This window comes from Enoplosus armatus, chromosome 19, assembly GCF_043641665.1.
Source record: "Enoplosus armatus isolate fEnoArm2 chromosome 19, fEnoArm2.hap1, whole genome shotgun sequence".
Classification (NCBI taxonomy): domain Eukaryota; kingdom Metazoa; phylum Chordata; class Actinopteri; order Centrarchiformes; family Enoplosidae; genus Enoplosus; species Enoplosus armatus.
In genome coordinates this window covers 17,109,315-17,136,682 of record NC_092198.1, presented here as the reverse complement: position 1 = coordinate 17,136,682, position 27,368 = coordinate 17,109,315, and the positions used below count along the sequence as shown (strand labels likewise).

The following is a 27,368-nucleotide window of genomic DNA, read 5'->3' as shown; positions in this document are numbered from 1 at the left end:
GTGACGTGTCCCGGACGTTGCGTTGGTTGTCGTCCACTGTGACGAACGTGTTCTTTGTTTTTGTTCCTGACAGCCCGTCTATCAGGTTACGTTATCATCAGGCTAATATCTTTCAGTCTGATCCTGAAACGTAAGGAGAGCTTGTGAATTTGTACCGTTGTATACCATATGCAAACATCAAGTAGACAGGAAAATAGGCTTCTTGTCAATATCTGCTGAATTTTGTTTTTCTACACTTCTCTATTGCAGTATCCTGTATGCTGCTGGAACAATGCAAATTTCCCCGCTGAGGGATTAATGGATTATCTTATTTTGTGTGTCATTGTTGTCTTGCTTCATATCTCTGCTTTGTGGCCTCACTTTAAAAGCTACAGTCAACTGACCAGTGTCATTGCTAACATATATGGTTCCCTAAATCAGTAAATCCTAAAGCTAATTATAGGCTGGTGAGGGCATTTAGGCATAAACACACAGGTACAGATACATTCTATAAAACTCACATATTACAGCCTTATATGTTTTAAATCGCTTCACTTTCAGGCTAAGAGAAGTATCTGTATCTCCCACGGTGTATGACTTCTTGTAGTAAAGCAAATAACTGAGCAGAAAGTTTCACTGGGCTGAGATGCACAATTATTCTACAATGATGGAACCCTTTTTTAATAGCCGTTCACGTACTCCGAGATGTCGTTAATGGCTAAAACTCAGACAATGAAGCCTCTGACAGGCCATTTGAGCACATCAGCAATCAGACATCATTGACTGGCTCTGGAAAAAAAAAATGGACTGTCGTGGTTTTGCATACATTTTCCCTTTTGGTGTGTTTTATCTCAATTTAGCCGCTGCCTGCTGTGATGGAGATGGAGTGGCCCCCAGCTTATTTCTTTTCCAGCAGTAATTGGCAGGTTGAGATTTTGACAAGGAAACAAAAAGGTGAAAATTCTGCATCTGCCATCACGCTCAGTCGGTCATGAAGCTGCCGGGGTTTGAAAGTGAAAAGCTCGATTTGATTTAAACCCGCACACCACACACATACAAACTCATAGTGTGAATTTTTCCAGGCATAAATTAAAGAAAGAAAGAGGGTGTGAGAACAAGAGGTCACTCTCATTTGAACCTTGTTCATAGCAAAGTTTTAGTTGCTTGAAATGTTAGCAAGTAATTGGATTGCGTGATTGTATAGTGCATTGCTGTACAGTGATCAAAATAATATATTAAAATGAGTCCAACACAAGAAATGTCTCTGCAGTTAGAGACAGGGTTCACATGCTAATTGGCAAATGACACATTGAATCAAAGAATCCCAGCAAAAGTTATAGGGTCACCTGAATAAAAGTTCAAAACTTGTATAAATGCACAAAACAAGACATGATGTGATTAGTGATTTTTCTCCATCACCATCCCTCTCTGTTTAGAGTGGTTCTGAAGCTGCTGTGAGGTCTTATTGTACGTTGCAGAGGAGTTTATTCACCTTAAAACAGCTTTTGAACATTCGCATGAAACTGAAAGTTATAAAACCTTTGCAACACTGAACTTCTCCTCCTCCTTCACATTCCCATCATTCAAACGCTTCCTGGCATGACTTGAGATCAAATTACGGAGCTTCCCAACATCCTGGCAGGGTGCGTACAGGGTTGTAATGTGCAAATATAATTATCTCTCTGCCATCGGGTCATGCATGCTATCATGGTATGTTATCTACAACGCCTGTTGCCTCTTAGTCTATTGATGCATCGATCCTCTCATGGCCACCATCACCCTTGTTTAATTGCTTCGTGTGTGTGTGTGTGTGCATGTTGCTGTAATGCTCATGATGTGTATTTGTGGGGCTTGGTATTCATACAGTATGTGTGTGTGGCTGCTAATCAGGGGAGACAGGGCCATTTTTCAAAGGAGCTGCTTCAGCTGTGGGGTTCACAGCAGTCTCATTAACCCAGAGGACCAAACAACACACCCAGACTTTATGGCCTTGTGATCTATCAGGCTTCACTGTGGCTGTAACGTTTGCTTACTGATCAGCAGTCTGGTAAAATAGTTTTGAGTACACCACCAATTTTTTTTTTTTTATCACCATGCATTGCATTGAAATAACTTGATCTTGTTACTGGTTTTGCAAGCAGGTGGTCCAGAAAGCTTTGGGCTTTCATGAATTTGAATATTTATGGTCCTCAAACAATTACTATTACAGTTGATGTTAAAACCAGACCATTTCTCTGGTGCTGTACAAAAAACATATATAAATAGAGGCAGATTGCTATGAAATGTTTTGTGCATATAATGCCACATCATGTATAAACCAGGGTTTGTCACTTTGACACTCCATGAGCTTCCCGCAATCAGCACCCATGGGACAAAGACTTTGTAAATTGGCTCATATGGACCCTCTGGATCTGAGATAGCACTCACCAGTGTTCGAGGGTTGTGATGGCCATAGGCGCCAGATACAACACCAAAGAAAATGAGTCCGAAAATTCAAGATACTCACACACCCACCATCTACAACCGTGCTCAAATTGCTAAATCACAGGTTATTTAAAAGCAGGAAAGTCATACGGCCTCAATTACAGGCTCACTCACCACATCTGTAGCTTGACTATCATTGCCGGTCTTAACGGTCTTCTGAGTTTGTTTTATGTTTTATTGAAACATATTTTTCAAAAGGTTAACTCCCTGCGATGGCATAGGTGTACTGGTTTAACATGCAATCCCTGGAGCCAATTAAGTCAGATGGCCGTGATGCAAAATTATATATTTTACACTGTAAGAAACCATTAACTGGTAGAAATGTAGTGGGGATCTCAGATGGCATTGTGTATGTTTAAAATGGACATAGTTAAAACTACTGCTTTATCATTGTGTCCAATCCTTCGTTTCTTCATTGAATGACGTTATTATTCTCCAGATATGGTTCTCGCTGGTTACTAAGCATGTGCAGCAAGGATCAATTTTGGGCCCTGCCCTGTCCACCATGAATAATATTGTCTTCTCCATGCATAATTGATAAATACACCTCTAAAAGACCATGTGTGCTCAGCCAGTCTACCCTATATGACGGACAAAGTCCACCTAAAAGGAAACTGCCATTCAAGATATTTTGTGGTCGTTTTGAACAATGATACCCTGCTATTGTTGCTGTCTCCTATGCAAGTATTAAGGTGTACTGGAAAGTGACATGGTGCGAAGGACTGCGCTTGTTTTTGTTAAATTCAAGAAAAGACAAAGCTCCAAGTTAGGGGTGAGAGATGAGCTACACACAAAGCAAAACTCCTCACACATTCAGTACGGCAACAGACTTGACAGCAAATCCATGACTTTCTGTAACTCAAGTCTGTTTTTCAGGCCTCACATCTGCTGATCTCGAACCATTGTATAAAATCAGCCCGGGGAATGAACCATTGAAAAGAAAGGGACAAATTCTGCTTTGGTTTATCAGTGAAACTCTTGTCTGAAAAGGATTTACACACGCTTTCCATGTGAGGCATCTTTACATTTTCACCCTCTACATCATGCTAAAAGGCAATTTTGTTTTTCTGGATGGCCGGCAGTAGAGATGAACGTCTAAGAGTCTTACATGTGATCCACAGGAGCTGTGCTACAACACATTACTTTCCATGCAAGGCATTTTAATGACTTCAAACAACCGAACAAGCTGCGCCCGTAGTGCTCTCGATCAGTAAGCACACAGCTGAGTGAACAGAGTGTGATTTCGTGTTGATGTCACTACCCTGTCTGTGGTTTATAGCCTACTTAACAGGGCCAAAGGTTCAGTTTTCTGACATTAGCTGAATCACAATGGCCTTTAACAGTCCTGAGAAGTGACTAGAGGTCTCCCACTGCTCTGCTTTATCACTTTGACACCTTTAAATATCATCGCAGACTAATGGGCCCCCCTGCTCAGTGGCCAAAGGATGGTTGTGAGTGTGTACTGTACGTGTTGTGTGAAGGCATGTTTATTTGAAAAGATGGAAGGACAAACAAGGAATATTATCTTTTTTTAAACTTAGGACTGTTCATATTGCCGGGGAATCCTTTGGAGATGACTGAAACCTGTGCAACAGAAGAGTAACTGTATGCATGTGCGTGCATATATGCATGCTTTCTCCCCATGCATGTGACTCTTTGCACGCAAGAGTAAATTATTGATAGTTTGGAGGGATGAGTGAAATTACCCTCCTCCATCAGCGGAGATGTGTTCAATATTGCGGTCAATTCCTGATCCTGGGAACTGAGATGAAGATTTTTTACTTTTTTTTTGCTGCTTGCTGCAACATCACCAAGTCTCCCTTTTTGTCTTCCTTTCTCCCCGTTTCACCTCCCAGTCCAACACCCATTTTTGTCTCAAATCAAATACATTTCCTTTCATCCCTTCAATTTATTTTGACGTTGTCATGCTGTCAGAAAGAGCTTTACACGGCAACAAATGGGCAATATGTGTGTGTACGTGTGTGTCAGAGAGACTGAAAGCGTGTGTGTATGTTATCTCCCCCCCGGCTGCCCTGAGGAATAACTGTCCAGAGCGTTCCTTGTGCCTGGTAATGGCATGCTGCTATCTCCCTCCACGCTGCGCTGAAAAGAAATGACTTTCCAACGTTATGGCTTTCCTTGACTGCTCAAGCCTGATTCAGCAGCAATGAATGGAGCCTCATCTACTGCACTTGACATTCAGGCCAATCTCTATATTAAAATTGGCTTTTTTTTATGGAATTTTTGCTTTATTCGAAAGGCTACAGCAATAGAGACAGGAAATGGGGGAGAGCAACAAAAAGGGCGGAACATAGTGTACATGCTGATTTCACTAGACAACCCGCACTCTGTAAATATGCAAATCACTGAATTTTATTTTTCACCCCTTCTGCCATATCCTCCCTAAACTTCCTGGCTCTTTTTCGTAATGACTTTTCAAATTTGATGAGTGGGGTAGAGGCGGTTTTCCAGTTCAGTTTGAGTACGCCGTAATGACTATATTATCGCTTCACCACAGTTAATTTCAGCATAACTTGTTTATGAGTGGCCAGGGGCTCGACTGGCCCTCAGTGAAGCTGAGCTAAAGTGATACTGCAGTCTGAACTGCTGTTTCATTGGAACACGAGAGAGGGAAGATCAGAACTGACTGTTGGAAAATGTCTGTGTCCTCTTGTCGGGTGCTTTTCAAGTCAAAATGAACCATCTTGATGAGCTCTCTTTCTCTCCCCGGTGTACACTTCCTGTCTGGCTGTGTTGTGGATTCCCAAGCCCCACTCACTTGTTCATTTGCAGAGTGCTCTCTCTGCCTTTGCTTCTGCAGAGTGTTTTCTCCCTCATTCTTTGTCAAAGCGTGCACTTGTATGCTCCCCTGCCTGAGGGCCCTCAAGAATGGCTTAAAAGCAGAGGCAGCTCGGGACCCCACAACCTCCACAATGGCAAAACCAATGGGCATATTCATCTCCTGGGTCTGACAGAAAAAAGAATATGGCTCTGAGATGGGGCCAGGATGGATAGGCCTGTCCTGGACCCCGGGAGGATACCGAAGGCTGGAGGAGAGATGTCTAGCTGCTGCAGTATCTATCAGGCCAGCAGCTCCCGGGGGGCCATCACAGCAATCGATCGACTCCTCAATGCAAGGCTGAAATATGGGGGCCTCTCCACAGGGCTGGAGGAAACCTGAGCTGCTGTTGTTGCACCTTGAATACTAACACCAATAAATGGACTGTCTCTTGGTTCATTTGTTTCCCTGCTTTCTCTCACCCTGGCAGATAAAGCTGTCTATTCTCTGTTTTGCTTAAAAGGCCATGAAACCTTTTGTCACTGTGCAACAAATCACCGGAGCATTTCATAGATTTAAGTTCACACCTTGAAATGAAAAGCTGCAAATGAATGCAAAAAATGAAACTACGGTTCAGTTGAGTTGTTATTCACTGGCATTATTTTTGAGGATGTCCAGTATTTCATGCCAGATGAGTGTTTAATGGCCTCAGGTTGGAGGAAGTACACCTCTGGCCTCACAAATAGGCAGCACCAGACCATCTTGGTTAAATTGAACGGAGCCGCTGAAGTGCTGAGCCAGTAGATCCTGAGCAGACGGCAACATTGATGACAGGCCTTTTTTCTTTTTAATAAATTGCTCCCACTACTCAGATCTAATCTCCTGAGGAATCCCCGTCTTTGCTCTGGTGTTTCTGTCTGACTTGCGGAGAGCAGACTGAAACCTCCAGAGGCACAAGCCCTGCGGGGTAAGATGTGTGAGTGCAATGTTTAGGTAATGCAGATATATTGATGGGACTGCCTCATGGCGCGATATTTATACTAATGGCACTTTTTGAAAGGGAAAGGTTAAAGAATTATAACAAAAATGCTGTACATAATTTAAGGCAATTTAAGAGTCGACATCAGAGTGACAGTAAAGTTGGTGATTTAAGTCTGTGGTTAGTCTGTTTAAGTCGTTGGTCCAGACTGAAATATCTAACAACTATTGGATGGATTGCCATGCAATGTTGTAGAGACGTTGATGGTCCCCAGAGGATGAATCCCACTGGTTTATGGCCAAATACCTGACATTCCCACCAGCCTCAGTTGTACTTTGTGTTTAGTGGTAATAAGCAATGCTAACATGCTAAACATCAGCATGTTAACATTGTCACTTTGACCATGTTAGTATGCTGATGTTAGCATTTAGCTCAAAGCACTGCCACGCCTACAGCCTCTCTAATCCTAACCCTAACCCCAAGTGTGGCTGCAACTCGTAGTCTTGTGCAATGACTCTGATATGACATTACACACCCGTCCTGGCACCACAGAAGACAGATAAAAAGCCTTCATGTGGAATAACTGCATTGCAAAAGAAAACCTGTGTGACAAATGAGTGAAGAATGATCATTTTCGTTGATTCTAGTTGTTTCAAGCTGTCTTGGAGTCAGTATTGTTTTCTTAAATTGACTTGCGCCTTGTTTCAAGTTACTGACTCCTGCTTTAAAGGACTAGGAAACTACATTGTAAAGAAGAGCTATGTAACACCTATTGTTCGAACTTGTCATCAAGACAAATGTTGTAAGCTGATTTGAGACTAAATTATCCTTGGATGGAAGGATTGTGAGTGCTGAAACTGAACAGTCCAGGCAATTAGCCCGATGAATGTGGACAAATGAAGTTGTGATTATTTAAGACCAAACAGGAGATATGAAATAACTGAGAAGGGCATTTTTTGACAGTGTGGTTTCTTTTGAAAGCACTTGGGATTTAAGAAGAACAACGCCTCTGTGGAAGGTGTGATGGCTCTATTTCAGTGGGGCAGGTTGGGTGTGAATCTCAGTCTCCACTCTAATTAGACCTCTGAGGATGTAATGTAGACAGCATGCTCTGTTGTTGAACCCACACTATCATTTACTCAGACCTTCAGTCTCTCTCTTGTGTGAGTGCAGGCTTCATACCGACAAGCAGACATACATTTGAACCCATGCACCACAAAATATGTTCTTTGCCATTTCAGTCCATTATCGGCATTATCTACCTAAATCTATCTAATAAAATGTCTTTCTTCTTTCTCTTTTGACTTTACTTATATAAAACAAACCAGTTTCAAAGGACTCAGTCAGTAAATCTTAACAGGGATACGGAGTCAAATCAAGACGATATGTGTATTTACTTGCATGTGTGACCGATGCAAGAGCTTGGAGGAAATCTTGACCATGCACTGTGCAGAAATGTGTGAAATCGCCTGATTCAGATGTTATAATTCCTCTCTGTGTGCATATTCAAAACTGCTAACTAACTGCTAGACTAAATACAAAAATAGAAATCAATTACAGACGCATCTTGAAGGCATTCAGGCTATGTGCATTAAAAAAATGTGGCTTTGAGACAGAATTTCTTCTCAGGTCCCCAATTGCCTCCCAGCACCAGTTCATTTGCACAGAGAGCTGAAAATTGGCACTCAAAAGGAATTAAAGCCTGTACACAGAAGACCAAAGGTATTTTTTCTCAAAATCCACAGACATAATGTAAAAGATAAAGCTGAAGCTCCAGAGTTTCGTTGAGAATAGTGTCTAACAGATGGTGTAAAGACAGATTGCTCACACCAGCTGTTCTGCTCCAGTGTCTTCAATATATTTTCTTCTTGTAAGAGACGGCCAAAGAGCCACAAAAATGTCCCTGATAAATATGTTAATCCTACAGTTTTCACTGATTCTTGTACATATTCTTCAGTGCTTGGGCAAGTGCCTCTGATCAAGAGATACTGCAGGGACAAAACATGAGTGAAGAAGAGAAATAAACCGAGGGAAAGGAAAAGAAGCCTGAGTGCTGTTCCTTCAGAGCTATTGATGTCTCAGCCTTTATTCCCAGCCAGAGCCGGGCCCTTGGCCTGTTTTCTCAGATCTCAGTCCTCTCTGTTGCGCTCAGAACGATCCTATGAACTGCTCCCCAGGGTGAGGGTGAGGGGACTTAATGTCACGGCCGTTGACACCCCACATATCCCCCTCTTTAAACCTGCAAATGAGCTCTGATCATGCCCAATCTGCATCGCATCCATTTGTGGATGTTCCCCGCGACACTCACAGCCGGGGGGTTTCAGTATGTGATTCCACTCTGACAGTTTTGTTTAAACAAAAAGCAAGGTTTTAGCTGCGAGTGTGTGTTCTTATGTCGGCCAGATCTGACAGATTGTTTTGTCAAGAGAGCGAAAGGAAGATAAAATGTGTGGGTTTGTGTGTGTGTGTGTAAAAGTGTTATGTAATTCTGAGAGGCTGTTTTTTCTTCAAAGAAAAACAACCTTGTGTTTTAGCTCTGTGTGTATGTTCTCTGTAAATGCACATGTGTAACTTATTGTTTGGGCATTAAGCCTCTTTCTTTCTCTCTGTGACAAATATTTGGCAATTAGGGCTCTCTGCTCTTCTGCTCTATCTGCAGGAATAACTTCCGATTCCCTGCACCCACACGTCTCTTCCTACCTTAAACTGCCTTTGCTACTGGCAGTCCAAGATTTATGTTATTAGCAGTTGTAATTAGCAATTTCATATTAACTGACAGAAGAGTCCCATTATATTACTGTATGTAGGCACATAACTGGATCTACTACAAGGATGTTTGCCTTTGTTCAAGTACAACAGGAAAAGCTGAAGTAATACACATTTTTACAACACTGTATTGCATTTTGAGGTAGACTGTAGTTAGAATGAGCGATACACTATTGGACAGTCAAAACGCATGCACTTCCAACAGATAATGTTGTTCTGACAGACTTCAAAGCTCTAATGGGATCCTAAAAAGCTTTGGAAAGATTCCTGACATTCTTCTGTCAGTGCTATTCCATATTGAAACCTCGAATCGTTAGGTAAGATAAAAAGAGTTTAATGAGCGCCGTTCCAGAGACACCCACGTTCAGTCCCTATTCACTCTGACAGCGCGGCAGAAGAGCAGTAAATTGTAGGCTAATGGATTTCTCTGACAAACTAAGAATGAAGCTGAAATGGGCACGGCCTCATCTATGAAAGGAAATGCCAAGGGCTTTTTTTTACCTCGCTGCCTTTATTTGAATAATTTTTATTTAAAGTGATGTTTCTCTTTGCAAATGCACATTCGCTACTTCACACACACAGCTCAAACCTCACCAAAGGAACTTTTTAAATGGCAATCGCCAGTGTCATTTGCCTCGGCATCTGCAGTTTAAGAAACACTGGATATGTGACTCTGGCAGTGTTGTTTTGTGTTCTTCGGTTGCAATGATCAACAAGTAATATTATTTCAAGGAGGAGGACAGCTGATCAGGGACACGGAGCTCAGAGCTTTCTCTGTGGTCTGGATCATTTTACTGCGCATCTGTGAGATGATACAGATCCTTTTAAATCTCTCAGGAATATCTAGACGTCATTATGGGCTGTGATGATGATCATACACTACCTCACTATTTATTCTTAAATGTTTAAGTGCAATAGATATATAGTCATACACTTCAGTGCAACACATACATACATATACATTGTTGTTGTATATATTTTTTTTACCTCATTGTTCACTTAAATACTGTAAATGTGTATATTTTTTATTTTCTATTTCTTATTTTTATATTTTGTACATACTTTTAGTTCTAAATTATGCTACTTTACTCTTGAATGGGAGCACCGGTACTGTACAATTTCCCCCCGGGGATCAATAAAGTATTCTGATTCTGATTCTGATGATGATGAAAGATGATGGTGAGGGTAATGATGGTAAAATGTTCATGCATATCTCTTGTATAAGTTTCATGAGGGAAACGTGTTTTTATTTGATATCACGGTAATGATATAATTTGCTGTTGACAGACTGGACTCCCATGGGTGAAGAGAGAGAATAGAAAATAATCAGCCTCCCCCTGTGATGATTACTCACTCTCTGCCAGGTATGGATGTGTCTGGCTTTGAGACGTGAGGTCAGCTCTGTCGGTGTCCCTCGCTGGGAGCAATGAAAACTTGTCTGGATTGATTATTGCCCAGGGAGTGTTTGGCCTCAGTTCACACTCTAATGTCTGATGCTGTCTGTGGTCGGCCGGCTATCTGCCAGACGGGGAACTCATCACAGTTTTTATGCGAACTTTGACCTTTCAACATTTCTGCCTCAGGAATTCATCACTTTCCGTTTGTCTTAACAGCTAAAAGAGTTGGCCTAGGTTGACTACGTAGTGTGGAGTCACAAGTGCTAATGATGTTGGTGCAGTTTGCTTTAGAAATGATATTCTGGCCCTGAACATATTCAGCATGTTATGACATTTACATGATCAAACTGTAACCCCTGCAGGTTCTTGTGCTCAGCTGATCTGCACTTGACATCATGGGCACCACTTTTCTATCCAGAGAAATTCATCTCTGCATCTTTGCCAAATATCTGGATCCAGAAGCTCAGTGACATAGTGACTACTTGCAGGGCTAGTTGGTAAACCACTGTACAAGCTAAGCAGCCAGAACATGCTCATGCAAGTCAAGGACAATTCTCCCTGAGCTTCTTTCGACTTTACTCTGCTATTTTCTTCTCTGGATTGTATTTCATTTCAGTCAATAGTTTTATTGAAAAGGGTAAAGCAGTTTGTAAGCTAACAGGACAATAAGTTGACACAAAAGATTCTCATGCATTCGCCTCTATATAAACTCCTGTCTCAGAACCGTCTGCATTCCTCCTTTTGTGGAGAAGCTTGGATGAAACTAGAGGCTTCATATGAGAAACAACATGTGCGATGCATTCAAACAGACCCAAGTGGGAGAATATGTGAAGCAGTTGAACTATGAATGTTTACAGTGTGCTAGGAGGAAGTCTTCATGCCAGAGGAACAAGTTGTTAGAAATGGGATTGAGCGACATAACCACAAAACATCACTGTTCTCCAGCTGGTGATTGAAGATGTCCTTCAGGAGACAAGGGCAATCAACGGAACATTAGTCAAAGCCACAGTCTTGAAGCAGCCCTCCACGCCAGCACCCATCTCCCAACGACGGGATGGGAATTATTTTCAGCACACACGACATAACCAAGAAAGGACTTTTAAAGCTCTCCTGAGGAGTGGCTAAAAATATACCTTGTCCTTCTGGGACCCCAACAGGGACCAATTTCCAGCCTCGTTTCCACTGGCAATGAGTGCCCTTTCTCTGCTTTATCTCCAGAATTTCATTACTGATATTCCCTGTTTCCAAGACCACTCACATGTATGCATATACTATATTAAGTAATATTACTAAACCACTGACACTACTAATAAGTTGCAGCATCTTTAAGTATAGTATGCACATTGTAATATTCCAACAAAAGCAACATACTGATGACCTGCACGCTCTCTCCTGCGTTTTCAGTTATGCTGATTAGACTCTTGCTCAGGTTGAATTTGGGCGGCGCTATGCTGGGAATCACACAATGTCACCAAACTTCATGTACTCATGAAATGGCAAAGGTGTGAGTTGTCCAGCCCCAACAGGTGCAACAAAACTCCCTGAACACAGATCCTTGCAATTGCCCGTGTCAAAGTTCAATCTGACAATCTGTGCGAAGCTGGTCAATTCACAACTGGAAACAAATATGGCTTGCTCTTCCACATGAAAATGAAATTGTGTGTGACTTTCTAAAAAAGTAGAGAACTTTGTCACACTACTTGTCCCTTCTCTTTGCTCTTTTCCAGACTTTCTTTACTCATTTTATATTCGTTGCTGAGGCAGAACAGATGGAAGCGGGCGGTAAAAAAGAATGGCTTTTCATGCCTAAATCCGGATAATCTTTTGGGTCCTGCTGCAGTCAGGTAGACGGCCAGTTGCACCGCCGTCGCCTAGGGCACCTTGTCCTCACTGCAGCAGGTTCCACGTCCCCAAGGTGTTAACCATACCAAGGGAGGCTGAGGCTGTAATCCCCTGCTCCTCCTGCAGCCAGAGTAATAGCAGTCCGTCTAACACCCTTTTTTTTTTTATTTTGTACTTTTTAAATATGTTTTACAGTCTTTGCACTGCTTCTTTTTCAGATATATGATTTGTTCCCACTACAAATGTCAGCAGTGTAGTGAACAGCTTACCCATTCCTATATATGCAGCCTTCACACTATGATAAAATGTATTATTTCTGGAGATCTGAACTGTTGTGATCAGAGAGGAAAGTATTCCCATGTCAAAGTTGCTGTGCTTAAACACACCATGAAGCTGATTTAAATAATTATTTTTGCATTTTTCCACCATAGGCTCAACTTTAGATGGATTGGCTCTTGAATTGGCTATAATAGAGAACAACGTCACTCACAGTACAGTAGTTTTCACTTTGTCAGAATCAGAAAGTGAAAGAACATCTTGCATAATTAAATTTTTTGACTTTAGAGAGAGTCATAGATAGATAGAACAGATACAAGCATGTGAGGATACATATTTGTCATTGATAGATGTCTTTGAGGTAAAGTATTAAAGGCACTGAAGAATACAGAGAATATGTCACATCCATGTGTATTTGTGTTCTCTGGATGGCAAAGTTGGTCAGTCGGTCCACCTAATATCTAAACAACTACAGGATGGATTGCTGTGACATTTTGCAAAGACATTTCATGGCCGAGAGAAGATGAATCGAACTGATTTTGGTGATCCCCTGACTTTTCACCTAGCACCACCAGCAGGCCAAAGTTTTAACTTTATCAAGTGAAATGTGATTGATTGGCACAACATTTTTGTACAGACATTCATGATTCCCAGATGATGTATCATAATGACTTCGATGACCCCCTTATTTTTCATCTAGCACCATCATCAAGCCAAAATGTTTATTTGTCCAATTCTTGGGTTATGACCAAATACCTGCAAACCTGACATTCCCATCAGCCTCAGCTGTACTTTGTTTTTAGTACTAATTAGCTAATCTTAGCATGCTAACACACTAAATGAACTTGGTTAAAATTGGTAAATGGTTACTTTCCAAAAATCTCATGATCATTTCATTGTGAGCATGTTAGCTTTTAGCTCAAAGCACTGCGGTGCCTAAGCACAGCCTAACGCAGCTGCTAGCGTGGCTGTACTACATTAGCATTGCAATAGTTAAACAAAGTTTGGAAACTTATTTCTTTAGAAACAACTTCTTACCAAGACCAAACCTACATAGACCAAACCTCCTGCATAACATATTGGTATTGAAGTCCTGATTTATTTATCTTTTATTACTATTGGTTGAATATGAACAGTAGCCATGGGTGGGTACTTTTGAAGTACACACTCAACCCCTGAGGTATGATACTAGATTATCTTTTCATTGGTTATTGGTTGTAGGAGAAACAATATAATTTGTGTCAGATGCACAAACCACATGACTTTTTCATTTTGTGGTCCACTCTGATAAATGGCTCAGGGATGTTATCGGCTGTCAGGTGGAGATGCACCGGCAGTCAACTGTGGAAAAGCCATCCTGTTGCCATTACACTTCCATTAACAGTCACATCGCCCTGCTGCCAGATGCACTGGGCTGAAACCAGTAGGACTCATCAGCACTGTCAGAGAGCCATCACGTCTGACCTTCAGACGTAAACCCGTAACACTCTGCAGGCAGACCGCTTCACCATCTCTGCAGTCATTACCCCCACTCAGGGTGAATAGCAATCCATTTGGTGTGTGTGCTTGTCCGTGAGACACTGTGTGTTAATGTGTGGCTGATGCCTACGCACATACATTCTGATCAAAGTCACTACACTTAATAATTTCGGTGAAACTAATTTGACCTTTGCTCAGTTGGCATGGCAATCCTCTTCCTGAATCAAGAAAAATGCTAATATCCCGCATGAGATATTAGAGAGAATGTGGGATTACCCAAGTCCTCTTATTGCAGGAGTCTTATGGAAGCTCATGTTCGTGAACTGTACGTGCCCAGACTTTATTAAACAATTTCCATCACAGGGAAGATTCATTATCAGAACCTTATTATCGCACACTTCAACAAAAGGTCGCCATATCATAGTTAGCCTCTTCATGTTACTGAGAACTTTTTTAGATGATATATTTCCTTTCATGGCAACGAGCTCATTGAAGATATGTAGATTAAGGAACTGTATAATGCAGAGTGTGAGCCATACACACTAACACCACAGGCATTGCCTTGGTGTAGATTATTGCAAGACAACATAAAAGCATGATGAACTCTTACAAACTATACACTACATTCCACCTTGAACCAACATTATTATGAGGAATAAGCACCTAATATGAAGCTTTAATTACCTAAATGAATGACCTCATTAGAATTGTTATTTTAATTTATCATAGTGATTAACATTTTTTGATAAGTTTGTCTTGTCTCTATGATAAATTCTCACATGCCCATATGTACATTGAAAGAGTTATTTGTTGCTGTGATCGTTCTCCCGGCTCTGAAGAGATCCTCAGGCAGCGTAGGCTTGCCACATCAAACCTCAAATTAGATTCGGCTGAACTTTGTAAGCGACAGTGGATTCTGTCCTCTCTTACATTGAAATGGCTTCAGGGAGGGATTTCCAAATGGACCGGAGAAATGATTACAGGCCAGTTACTTCAGTGTCAGTGTGACTGAACAGTTGTTGATTCAATTTCAGTTTATTGAACATATTTTCTCAAGTACAGTGAACTTCAATCGGTTAGTTTTTTTAGTTTATAGCTCATTAGATGACTTTGAACTATTTGTTAAGGCAGCAGCGCAACTTAGATTTGTCAAACCAGCTTAAAATGATTTATAATGTAGTGAAGACAGAACCAAACCAAGCAACCAAGGATTTTGAAGCAATCCAAAGGGCAGTTGATGGTCTTATCTGACCTCCACATGGAATTATCCTTTGTGCGAGAGCTGATGTAGCTCACAAACACGCTCTAGTATCTTGAGAGTCTGAGTTGTTGTGGTTCTTTCTAAGGTAGTCTTGCTTTGACCTCAGTCTCCACACTATGTTTCCTCTTTTTCAAGACCAGGAGACATTTCAGGGTAAATTCTATGCAAACACTTGTCACAAAGTGTAGACCATACGCATACATGCAAAGTGTAAAACGGTAGGTTTTATCAAACAGATTTAATCTGTAGAGTTTCCACCTTCTCAAACATGTTTGAGTTAAAGATTTTTGTATTTGAATAGGTCAGGCAGCGACATGAAGCTCACCCCCTGCATAATATCTGCTAATGCTTTCCATTTGAATTAGTCATAATATAGTAATTCAATGGTTATCATATAGTGTCATCTCAAGAGGTTAATAGGTCAAAATGACATCGAGAGAGAAATAGAAATAATGTACAGTGTTGGGTGAGATACAGGGCGGAACAGAACAATCACCTTTTTAAACTAAAGCTTAGTTTTGGCACAGTCCTGGGAATAATACTTCTTCCCTGTAGTGCATCTACCATTAATCGAAGCACTTCCAACAGGCACTTGTTTGGCCAAGAAACAGCCCACCTCTAACTTCTGCTTGCGTTTATTAGTTGTTGATAAGTTGTTGCCGGAAAGCTGTGTGAAAAGGCATTCATTGTGCAATTCAGTGTAGAAATCACTTATAATAAACACCGCTGGGAGTAAAAACAGGCTGCTTAAGGGCTCGAGTCTTCAATTGATTGTTTCTACTTTTCATTATGCTACACAATAATTTGTTCATATCTTTGCCTGCTTTATCATTTTATATTTAAGCTCCCCACAGCAAGTGGAGTAGTTTAGAGTATTTCATAAAGATAATTTCTTAATACATATTAATGCACATTAATCTCTCCTGAATTTAGTCCAGAGCTTCAGGGACTAAAATGTTCTACCACCAAGATCACGCTACTTCACTGATTTACAATTGAGAAAGGGAGCTTATGTAACACTGAGAGGCTTTTGGGAACCTGGCCTTTTCTTTTCTCTCTTCTATCTTTTTATCTAAGATCCTCTCTTAAAGTTTATTGGAAGATATTACACCTTTAAGGGATCATACGGTATTTCTTAATATGGAAATCATACAAAAAGAAACCCTGTTATTCCAATCAAAGCAATCCAAGTCTAGTATGAATTCTATAAAAAATATTCATTAGCTGGATTGTTGAAGTAAGGTTTTCAAATTATAACACAGTAGCATATTACACGAACACATATTACATTGTAAGTATAATAATGATAGTGGGCTCATAATGTTCTTTTAATATACATTCATGATTCCTTGGAATACATTTCATAAAGTGTCATTATGCTGTTGCTGAAAATGTAAAACCCAGACAAGCCTTTATTCTCGGAAGATTCAGAGTGTAAATAAAAGACTACAAGGCTACAATCCGTCATAGCAATGTGATATATACCAGAATACATGGTGGAGCGACGTAATCAAATGCAAAAAGGAGAGTTATCTCTGGAATGACCCCTGGCAGTCAAATCTTAAAACACTAATTGTGATATAGAGAGCCATTTAATATATCTGCAGTGGTGCAGAGATCTCTGAGCACCAGCTTTGGGATTCAGGCACTGCAGGGGAGGAAAGGTGCCCTGCTGAAAAGAAAACCTGGTCTCAGAAGGAATGGTTACCTGAGATGACACTTCTACATACGCCTACACTCATACATTCAAGCACACAACAGAGCGTCTATACATATACATACTACTGTGTCTAAATATACAACGCCTGGTGTACTACTGCGGCATTGTTCAAACAACTGTGTTGTGCTAGTGAACCAACGAGGACTATAACACCGACAAATACTGGACCAAACAAGGGCTAAAACAGCAATGAATATTGAACCAAACCAGGGCTGAAACACAAGAGATTTTTAGACCAAACTGAGACTACAACACTAGTGATATTTGGACTGGGCTAGAGTTAAAACAGGTGAATACTGAACCCAACCAGGGCTAAAACAATAGTTATTGTTGGACTGGACTAGAGCTAAAACACCAGTGTATATTGAACCAAACCAATTGTAAAACACCTGCAAATTTGAAACTTCATATGTGTAGTTGATGGTGGTGGTTTTTGGGTGGGTCCAACAGCGACCATTGCTGCTGTGTGACGGGCTTGGACCTGTGGGACCATGTGGAAGGACTCTTGGCTCACGCATTCATGTGAACCAGCAACAGTGAACACACCAGCCACACGTACAATGGTGTTATGTGATGTGTTATGACACGACCTGTAACACGTGTCTGATGCTTGTTAGATTTTTTTCCCCCTCTGTTTGGGTGGTTATCAGCTAAGTTCTTTCGCACAATTTCCCGTCGCCTTTTCCTTTTTGTTGTCACTTGACTTTCTGTCCGAGTGTTCCTTGTCAGTATGCAAGTGCCACTTAAAGCACGGAGGAACGTGTTGCAATCAGTGTGGTGTCTGAGCACTTGATGAAGGATCTTGTGAAGGTAATATGCAGATGTGCTGAAGCGGCCCTGGAAGGAGCAAAATCAGTGAATGGTCTCTTATGACTAGTCTGATCACATACTTTGCCTCCACAGAGATCTAAATGAATCAGTTCATGGAGTAGCGTGCAGGTCTTCCCAGGTATATTTGAGCTTGCTCTCCGAGGTATATCAAATATCAGCACATGAATGACGCACCCAATTTTAAACCACACTGCTGACAACACACTGGCACCAACATGGATGAGACTCATGACAGACCCTTGAGGCTCTGATCTCTAAGGTGGTTAAACTGTCTTACAGTCAAAGCTGTGGTCAAATAATATATAGAATATTCAACCCCCTGATCATTGACTTCTCAGCCAGCTGCCTGCTACCAATCTGGCAGCATGTTAAACTGTCACTGTGGGGCAGACTTGGAGCTCAATAGTTCAGAGGAGGTCATTTTCTTTCTTTTCTCTCAAAATACGTTACCCAGGTCTCTCCTCGTAGATGCCGCCCCTCAGGGCCACGGCTGACATTTTCTCTCTTAGCAGGACATTTACCTACTTCATTACAGCCACAGTGATGGCCTTGTCGGTCTCCCCTCCCACAGATTTCTCTTTGTGCTAAAAAGGCTAATTGCAGCTGTTTCAGGGTCAGGACTTCAAAAGGGGAGTATGTTATGAAATAAATGCACTTTTGTTGTCCTCCTCTGCATGTATTTGGGTGTGCATGCCAGGTCATGGGTCCAGCTGCAAGTTATTGTGGCCTCTCCCCATGGGTCGACATGGCTGACTCAGGCTGAGATAACATCCATTTAGTCAGTTCATATGAGCTCCACCTCAACCAGCTAAAGCATTAAAATGTTGCTTACATCAGTAACAATAATACAATAATATAAATATATGATAATATTATACTCTGAAATGGGTTTTTCTGCAAAATAAGCACGAATAAGAATATTGTCCTCCTCTTTGCCTCCTTCACTGTCCATCAGATGTTTCTTTCAGTCTTGCATAAGACTGCAGTGAGTATGATACCCACTCAAACAATAAACAGATCACTGAGGGACGGAGACGACAGTATTCACATCGCTGTTGAGTACAAATGGACGGCCATCCTGTTGCCAAAGGGGAATATTAAACCACAAACAACAGCATATTTCTTGTCACCCCGTAACCCACCTGTCTGCCAAGCTGCCCGCCAGCCCCCCTAGCTGGTCCATGCTAAGCGTGTGGTGACTACACTGTAATCAGGCAGCCCACTGCCCCACAGGGCGCTAAATAGAGTGGCTGATGAAATCTGTTCCCACAGGGCTGCACTGAAAGCCAAGACTGAAACACAAACACACTAATATAACCCAAAATCACAGCACACACTGCACTCAGCTGGCACGTGTCTGTTCACGTGTGCATGTTTGTATGAACTTGTGAGGACCCTCACTGACATACTGCCAGTTTAAGACTAACCCTCATCCTGACCTTAAAACAAACCTAATTCTAACTTCATGTTCGTGGAACTATTTCTTTGTTGTTTGAACACCTACTAACCCTTAAACAGCCTTTTGAAGAAGTAACGACAAGCCAAAATGTCCTCCGTTTTCCGAAAACTGCCCTCACTCTCAAAATCTTGTATAGAGAACAACTAAAATTCAATCTGTGTTTCAACAAGGTATAACTTTTACATTCATCTTTTTTCCTGTTGAATTCAGTGTGAAAAGGACTCTGTAGAAGGCAACATATGACAATAACAATGGTTATGTTTCTTCATTATTCAGATTCATTCAACTTTAGATACTCTCCATATTTCCCCATTGGTCATGTGCTTTCCTCGCCATGACCCTTTGCCCCCTCAGTTTGAGAACCCTGTTTTAGAGGCACAACAGCTGAGACGAGAGGAGCTGAAACGCAGCTGATTGTTGGTTTGATCCAGTCGCTGACAGGACTGTGCATATCAGGAGGGATTTAGGGGGTGTGATCTGTCTGTCAGAGGGACATACTCTATGTACTGTAAGAAAAAATATGTGTTTTAAACCACACAAGCTGCTGTAGACAACTGTGATCTCTATCATGAAACATGCAAGTCTGTACAGTATGTTGACAGAACAACAGAAACAGATACTTTCTGGTAACTTTGAGGTGATGCTCCTTGAGTTCTTTTTCATTGTGTCTCTGTGGCGATTTTGTAATCACCTCCTTGGGATGTGACTTGTAATGTCATGTATTTTCTTCTCGGATGTTTTGTTCTTCAAGTTTGAGTTTCTCCTCTTTGTTCAACCATAGCGATGATGCTCGTAACTAATATTCCAACATATTCTTATATAAATCAGTTTTGTACTGCCAACTGTGACTAATTTAATGCAACTATGACTCAACTTGTTGTATCCATGTTAGGGGAAACATACTCTGATGCACAGGAAGTGATGCATTTTCATTTTCCGACTTTCTCCTGGATTAGAAATAGCAGCATGTTGTGTGCAATTTTTGGCATCTTCTCATAAAATCCTGGGCTCGACAGCTGCTGTAACCTGCAATAAATCCGTTGTGAATACCCATTTTGATTGGTGGGGCAGGAGTGGATTGTTTATGACAGCAGTAGCCATTAAAGTCATTCGACCAGCTGTCTCCGCACACCATCAAGGTCTTGTTAGAATCGTGTTATTATATTGATTCTGATGTGTAGCCTGGAGCTGCCTCTGCCCTTGCTTATGGCAGACGGCCAGGATGAGTTTCTTTCAACAAGAGAGGGGAACAGGGTGACAGCAGTCTGATGGCCAGAGAGGTAAACGCAGAAGGCTTGTCAGTTTGACTGGCGGGGAACATCTTTTCCTGGGAGGTGAATGAGATTTGCTTTTTGAGCTTTTCCTTTCTTTAATATTTGCTGTTATTATGTCCTTGAGTAATGCACTTCTGCTACCACCAAAACCCCAGACTCTGTTAAAGGAACAACATTTTGGGAACTAAGAGAGTAGTTAAATTACCTTGGCTTCGGATAAAGACTGGAAGCAACGGTGGGAACAACTAACCTGCTTCTGTCCAAAACTGAGCACAAACAGAAACGTAAAGATGACAAGCTGTGGTTTAACGAGGCCTTACATGCTGTAGTTATTTCTTGGCCTGCCACAGTGAGTTGTCACGGAGTCTTTTCGTCACTGCAGAGACTCCAGGAAGTCACTGACCCCGCCGAAAATAGTTGCAGCCCACAATTCCCTGTCAAACCACAACTTGTTTTTGTGTATGGATTAAACAAAAAAGATGTTAATTAGTAAGCTTTGGAGACTTTTTAACTTGAGCCAGGCTAACTGTTCCCCCTGTTTGCAGTCTTTATGCTAAGCTAAGCTAATTGTGTACTGGCTGTAGGATCATACTTAACTGACAGACATGAGAGTGGTATTGTTGTAATGAAAGTTTACTACAACACTATCAATCATCTCATCTACCTCTCGGAAAGAAAGCAAATAAGTGTGTTATCTATTTGTTTAAGAGGCCAAACCTAGATAGGTAGGTAGGTAGATAGATAACTAAGACCACATTTAATAAGACACGTTCAGTTTCCGTACTGTAGTGGTTATCACGTTTGCCTCACACTATTGTATAATTTCCCCCCGGGGATCAATAAAGTATTTCTGATTCGGAAGATGTTAATGTAGAGATGTAAAACATCTGAAAGAGGATATGTGATGGACATGTCACAGCACAACCTTGTAGCTTGTTTGCTCTGCTGTTCTTGTCTGCTTTTGTTATTGAGCTCTCCAGGGCTTTTGCTTGGTCCTTGGTCTCCAAATATTCTTCGGTCATTGCCTGTGATCACCCTGGTGATGGTGGGTGGACTGTAAAACAGGGAAAACGATGGAAATAAGTTCAGGACTCCATCGTTCTTTTCGTCTAGTATGTTGTATATTAGAAGGTTATCAATAAAACAAACCAAACAACCAATTGTGATCTTTTCAATAAATGAATGGTGGTCATGCCGTGGGAGCTATGCAAAATACACAGACCAAAATGATGCTTTTGTCCTTTTGCTCTCATGAAGCAGCTGAGTTTCTCTCTTCTGTAGCAGATTTACTGCCAGCTCCAAACTCCCTGAGGTTTCTCTGCTGTAAACAATCACATGTTCTTCGTCAAATTATCAAGCTTCTAAAAAATGACTCTAGCAAAGCAAAGCTGTTACATTATTTTGAATATAAATGTCATATTTGATCTGGCAAGATTTGTACAGAATAGGATGCATAGTATGGTCTGTCTATTTAAAGCACTGTACATTAAGTATGAGTCTGTTGTGGAAGTAGTCATATGAGCTTTGACCCAGCGTGGGTGCCTGCTGGAATTGTACTCCGATGACGGCTAGCTTGCATATTATAAATACACAGCATGAGGACACGTGCAGCACTATAGGTAAAAGAAGCACAGGAAGTTGAAAGTGTTTTCAACAGCACGTCTTTAATGTGACAGCTGTAATGGTCCAGGTGCAAGAAGCATATACAGCCACCTCTCTCTCTCTCGCTCTCTCTCTGCTCAGGATTTGATTCAGAGTTTATATATAGCTGCCGCTGAATTGTGTGGTAGTTTTGCATTAGCTGTCTCCAAAGCGACCAACTTCTCACTTCTCCCACTCTCTGACGCAAACAACAAAAGCAGCTGTGCAGAGAGGGGGTGTCAACATTGCAATAAAAACAACAGTAAATCCTGCTTTAATCTGATTACTACAGTGAAAAGTGGGCAATGTGTTTCATTTAATCTGCGCGGCACACGCTGTCCTGCTGAACCTCATCTCCTGCTCATATCAAATGATTTCCTGCCTCTGACAATATTGAGTTTGCTCCCACTTTATGCTGTTGTGGCAACTTTTATAGATATCATGACCATGTGCAATAACAATATGTAGGTAAGTTTCTGTATTATACATGCTTAATGTCATGTATTCACTAACAAGATGCTGGGGCAGGACATCAGAGTGAGGGATCAACCAATGAAAAATGAGTGATGAAGTAAGGTTGATTAGAGAGGACAGGCGGAAAAGCTGGACTTAAATTTGACTTAATGGATTGTGTTTTTTTGTGGTTACTCCCACTCGTGCAGCATGAGCTCACCACTTCAAATTAACCAGTTTTCGGTTAGCAGTTTTCCAAGAGGTTCAAGTGCCCATTCATAGCATGTATAAACATCAGCTTAGTTGAATTAATCAAATGCTAAGAATTTGGAAGAATGAGAGCTTCAAATGACAAAAAAATCTTTAAATTCAGAGTTTGAAGGAGGCAGACCCTCTGAATGACACACATGGCAAATATAAAATGTAGAAACTGGCAGATTGAAACTAATATGGTGATGGTTTATTGATGTGCTGAATATAGCACATTTAATCAAGTCCTTCAAGTGAGGCTTGCCCCAAATGGATAGTATTAAAGTTTCAGTGTCATCCACCTCATTTTAACTGTATCTCCTTTTCCCTGTCTGTCCCTGTCCCTCTTTCTGTCCTCTTTGCCTTGACTTCCTCTGCAGATTGAAGACATTGTGGCTAACATCCAGGATGAGACGGAGGGTGTGCCCATCAGAACGGTCAAAAGCTTCATGACCAAGATCCCCAGTGTTGTCACAGGTAAGAAGTGTAGAGAGAAAGAGATGTCAAACACCGTCGAACCCAGATCAGAGAAAAAGATAAGGTATCCACTGGTACTAATTATCAGAAACTGGAGACAGTGTAAATTTGATTTGAGCACAGGTCAGCTGAACATGCATTTATTGTGGATAAATGTGTTTATGTAAACAACAATGCAATATTCTAAGTAAATTCCTGTTTTCCCTATAATTAGTACCAATGGACATTCTGCTTTCCAGGGAACCTCTAGGAAATGATTTGGAATATGATATAATATGTAAATGTGTAAGATTTCCAACAACAATCCACACAGGATTGATGTCAACGTACAGCATTCAGTTGTGGGTTACAAAGAGCTCACAAGTAATGGTTGTGAACAGCGATGGCGATAGTGTTGTAACGGCTAGAAGCTAGAACTCCCGCTGAGTCACACCCTTATACCCAAAGCACACTACGTGTTGTGGCTGCATTTCATTCTGGGTCTGTTGAGGCTGCTGCTCCGTTTCTTCAGCAGTGGATCACTGGAGAATAACTGAATTGCTGGAGGGAAAGTGGGAGGACAACATATGATTAAGTGTTTGGAAAAGAAAAGTGTGAGTGTGGAAACGGAATGAGTAATGCTGTCCTCCTACTGTCAAGGTGCCCTTAAGCAAAGCAATCAACCTCCGACTGCTTCAGCAGAGCGAGGACTGTAGGTGTCAGTGTGGGGAACTGTGCTGATGTGAATCACCCTGAAAACACTCGTAAATAAACATTCAAAATAGAAAAATAAAAACATTATTAGCCAGTTGTACCTGACAGGTAGGGATTGAAGTCCCCCCCCCCCCCCCCCCCCCCCTGCAGGCTGCAGCTGCTTCGATTGATAATCTAAATCACTTTAACCACAGTGGGAGGCTTTGACACACCCCAAACAAATGATGGAAACAAAGAAAGGCAATTAACATTCTCCTTTTTTTTCCCCCCTCAGTCCTTGCACTTGGAAAATGCATTACCCCAATATGCCATAAGCAGAGTGAATCAATAAACACAATTACTACAGCAGCGGATGGATGTGCAGAACAGCAGCTCAAATGTTTGCAGCTGAGTGCCGGGGGGGGCCAGAAACTAATGAATGATGAAGGATTAAACACCGCCTCCCTCGGGACTCGGAGAAAGCAGAGGGGAAGCACAGATGAGATGATACTCTTTCTAAAAATAAAAAAAAATTTAGTAGCCAGGGGCATGAAATAATTTTACATTTGAGCAGTTTTAGACTTTTCTTGGTTGTTTCTTTTACAAGACAACTGCTTGAGATGAAGGAGTAGTGAAAAAGGTTTCTTTATTAGAGCTCAAACATCTGAAAGCTAAATGATCATCTACCTTCTTGCTAGCCATTTGATTTTATCCGACTTGTGTTGATTTGAAGGGGGTAAGTAATGGAATAGATTTTACATATTCACATTAAGCTCCAGAGCGTGGCTCAAAAAAGTAGTGACGGAACAAAAGACCCCCACATTTTTCTTAATGCCTCGCTCACTTTTTTCCCGCCTTCTTCTATTTTCTAAACCTCTACCAGTGTTTCTTTGTGACCACACACTGTATAACAGTCACCTGTCTCTGTCTGTCTGGCCTGATTCAGGTACAGATATTGTACAATGGCTGATGAAGAACCTGTCCATCGAGGATCCAGGTAAGTTTTGAGAAACGATACCGCTGTGCTGAAAGTAATGACTTACTGAAGGCAACAGAAATCCCGTAGGACTACAGAGCTTTATTTACTTTATTTACTGTAATAACTATTACACACAAACACTTACTGGGTGCAGTTTAGATTAGAACAACCACAAGTAAGCATTAATATCAAAGCAGGAGTTTTCCTTAATCTGGCTGTCAAATGTACCCTGAAGTGGTTCCTGTACAATTTAAAATACAGGGGGACATTTATTCTAATGTTGAGAACTTACTTGAAATGGCAACTAGATAACACAAGTTTATGTGCTAGATACTGCAGGCATTTCATTAGAAAATAACCTTAAAAGTTGTACCTTTCCAGGGGTATAAATACTGGTATGATTGAAATAAACATATTATCTTTGTAGGTTGCTTTAGCATTGATTGCCAACATGACTTAACCTACTGAAACTCAAACATTGTCGATATAAAATTACATTTTCCCAAGTTAATACTGGCAAGTGCAGTACAAAAACAACACAGAATGAGCAAGAAAACAAGAAAACTAGGGTTTTAACAGGGTTGTTACTGACTAGCTTTTGCTATGGATTTGTTGTTTAGTTGGCCTGACCTGACCTGAGGGATGGTGGTGGGAGGGCAGTGTTTATTGTTGGTACAGTAGCCCACAGCCTGGACACTGACTCAGTCACTGAGTCATCCATGTACATCACCAGTCAAACTGCGTCAGGGCTGAATCCTATAGCTGCAATCCAATTTAACTTCAAATGGACACATCAGGCTGTATATATGATATATATGATAAACTGTGATAACATACTTTAAATGCAGCTAATGTGTGACCTTTAATGACACGTTTGTTTCTCCAAATCTTCAACATATTCTGAAGATGTTTATCTTTGACAGCTGTATCATATTTATGTCTTGTCCTAAAATGACACTTCCACTCAAGTGTGATTTCGTTGTCCTGATATTGCAACTACTGAGTTAATTCCATCCAAGTAGACATTGCATCACAGATCATATGTGAAGCACTGAGGAGCCCGCTGTGATCTGCACTCCTTGTTCTTGTTCCTTTCACAGCTGAGGCCATGCACATCGGGAGTCTCATCGCAGCTCAGGGGTACTTCTTCCCGATCTCGGACCACGTCCTCTCCCTCAAAGACGACGGCACTTTCTACCGCTTTCAGGTGAGCAGGAGCATCACGTGATGATAAAGACACAAGTGGCAACGTTTAGTATCAGTAGATCATGTTCACTGTCTCTACCTAGTTCAAGACCTAAAAATGAGGCACCTTTTGTCACCTGATGCTGAGAAAGCCAACACATTGATTTTTATCACCATTACACATGTGAGGTCATGGCTGAGAGAACTGGCGAGTATCTAATTCTGACAGCAGATTTAATTTGGCGAGACGTTTGCTGGATTACTTCATGGCACGAAAGAAGAAAAGATTTACTTTACAGTCGCACAATATTAACGGTATTCCAGATATGTATAGATATAATATTCATCAGAAAGAAAGATGGGACAATGTCCTCATGGTGACGGGAACATTCCTAGTTTTAAGAAACACTGACATACCTGTACGATTGGATGTGTTGCCATGAAATTTTGTCCAGATATTCATGATCCTCAGAGGACGAAGCCTAATGACTTTGGTGATCCCTTTTCTTCTTCCGCCACTATGAGGTCGACATTGTTGGTTTTGAGTGAATTGTCTTGGATCTGTTACAGTAGGTGAATATACAGGCATTGATGTCCCTGTTGCAATGAATTGTGAGGATGTTGGTGATCCCCTGACTTTTCATCTCGCGTCGTCATCATATCAAAGTGTTAAATTGTCCAAAACTTTGGTTTACGACTGAATACCTGCAAAACGACATTCCCATCAGCCTCTATTATTAGCAGTCTAACACGCTAACTAAGATAGTGAACATTATACCTGCTAAATATCAGCATGTTATCATTGTGAGAATGTTAGCAGTAGCTCAAAGCCTTGTTTTGCCTGAGTACAGCGTCACAGAGCCGCTAGCAAAGCTATAGGCCTTTAGTCTGAGGCTACACAGACACCGCCTCATAAAGATTTTTTTGAATTTCAGTCATGTAGAGTTGCTCCAGGACATTAAAAACAGCTTGGTAAATGGCTAAAATCCACAACACTTGTGTATTTTTGCGCATATAAAACAACAACATTATTTTCTAACGGCTCTTTCTAATGGCTCAAATGGAAATCAACCTGTATTTTCTGTAAGGACCTAAGCTCAGACTAATCCTTTCTTCATCCTGCATTAGAGTGAAAGACACTGAAAAGTCCAGCGAGGTTAATCTGATTGTGTGGGGGGCGCTTACT

At 41.2% G+C, this 27,368-nt stretch overlaps 1 protein-coding gene across 1 annotated transcript in view; it reads left to right on the top strand.

Annotated features, from left to right (window-relative positions):
- The window catches only part of rgs6 (regulator of G protein signaling 6), a 71,114-nt gene that overhangs the window by 26,332 nt on the left and 17,414 nt on the right, over nucleotides 1-27,368 (top strand). Inside the window, exons 2-4 of the mRNA XM_070925393.1 lie at nucleotides 23,250-23,346; nucleotides 24,965-25,015; nucleotides 26,098-26,204. Of these exons, the coding sequence (XP_070781494.1) occupies nucleotides 23,250-23,346; nucleotides 24,965-25,015; nucleotides 26,098-26,204 (255 nt within the window). The remainder of the gene's footprint in view (nucleotides 1-23,249; nucleotides 23,347-24,964; nucleotides 25,016-26,097; nucleotides 26,205-27,368) is intronic.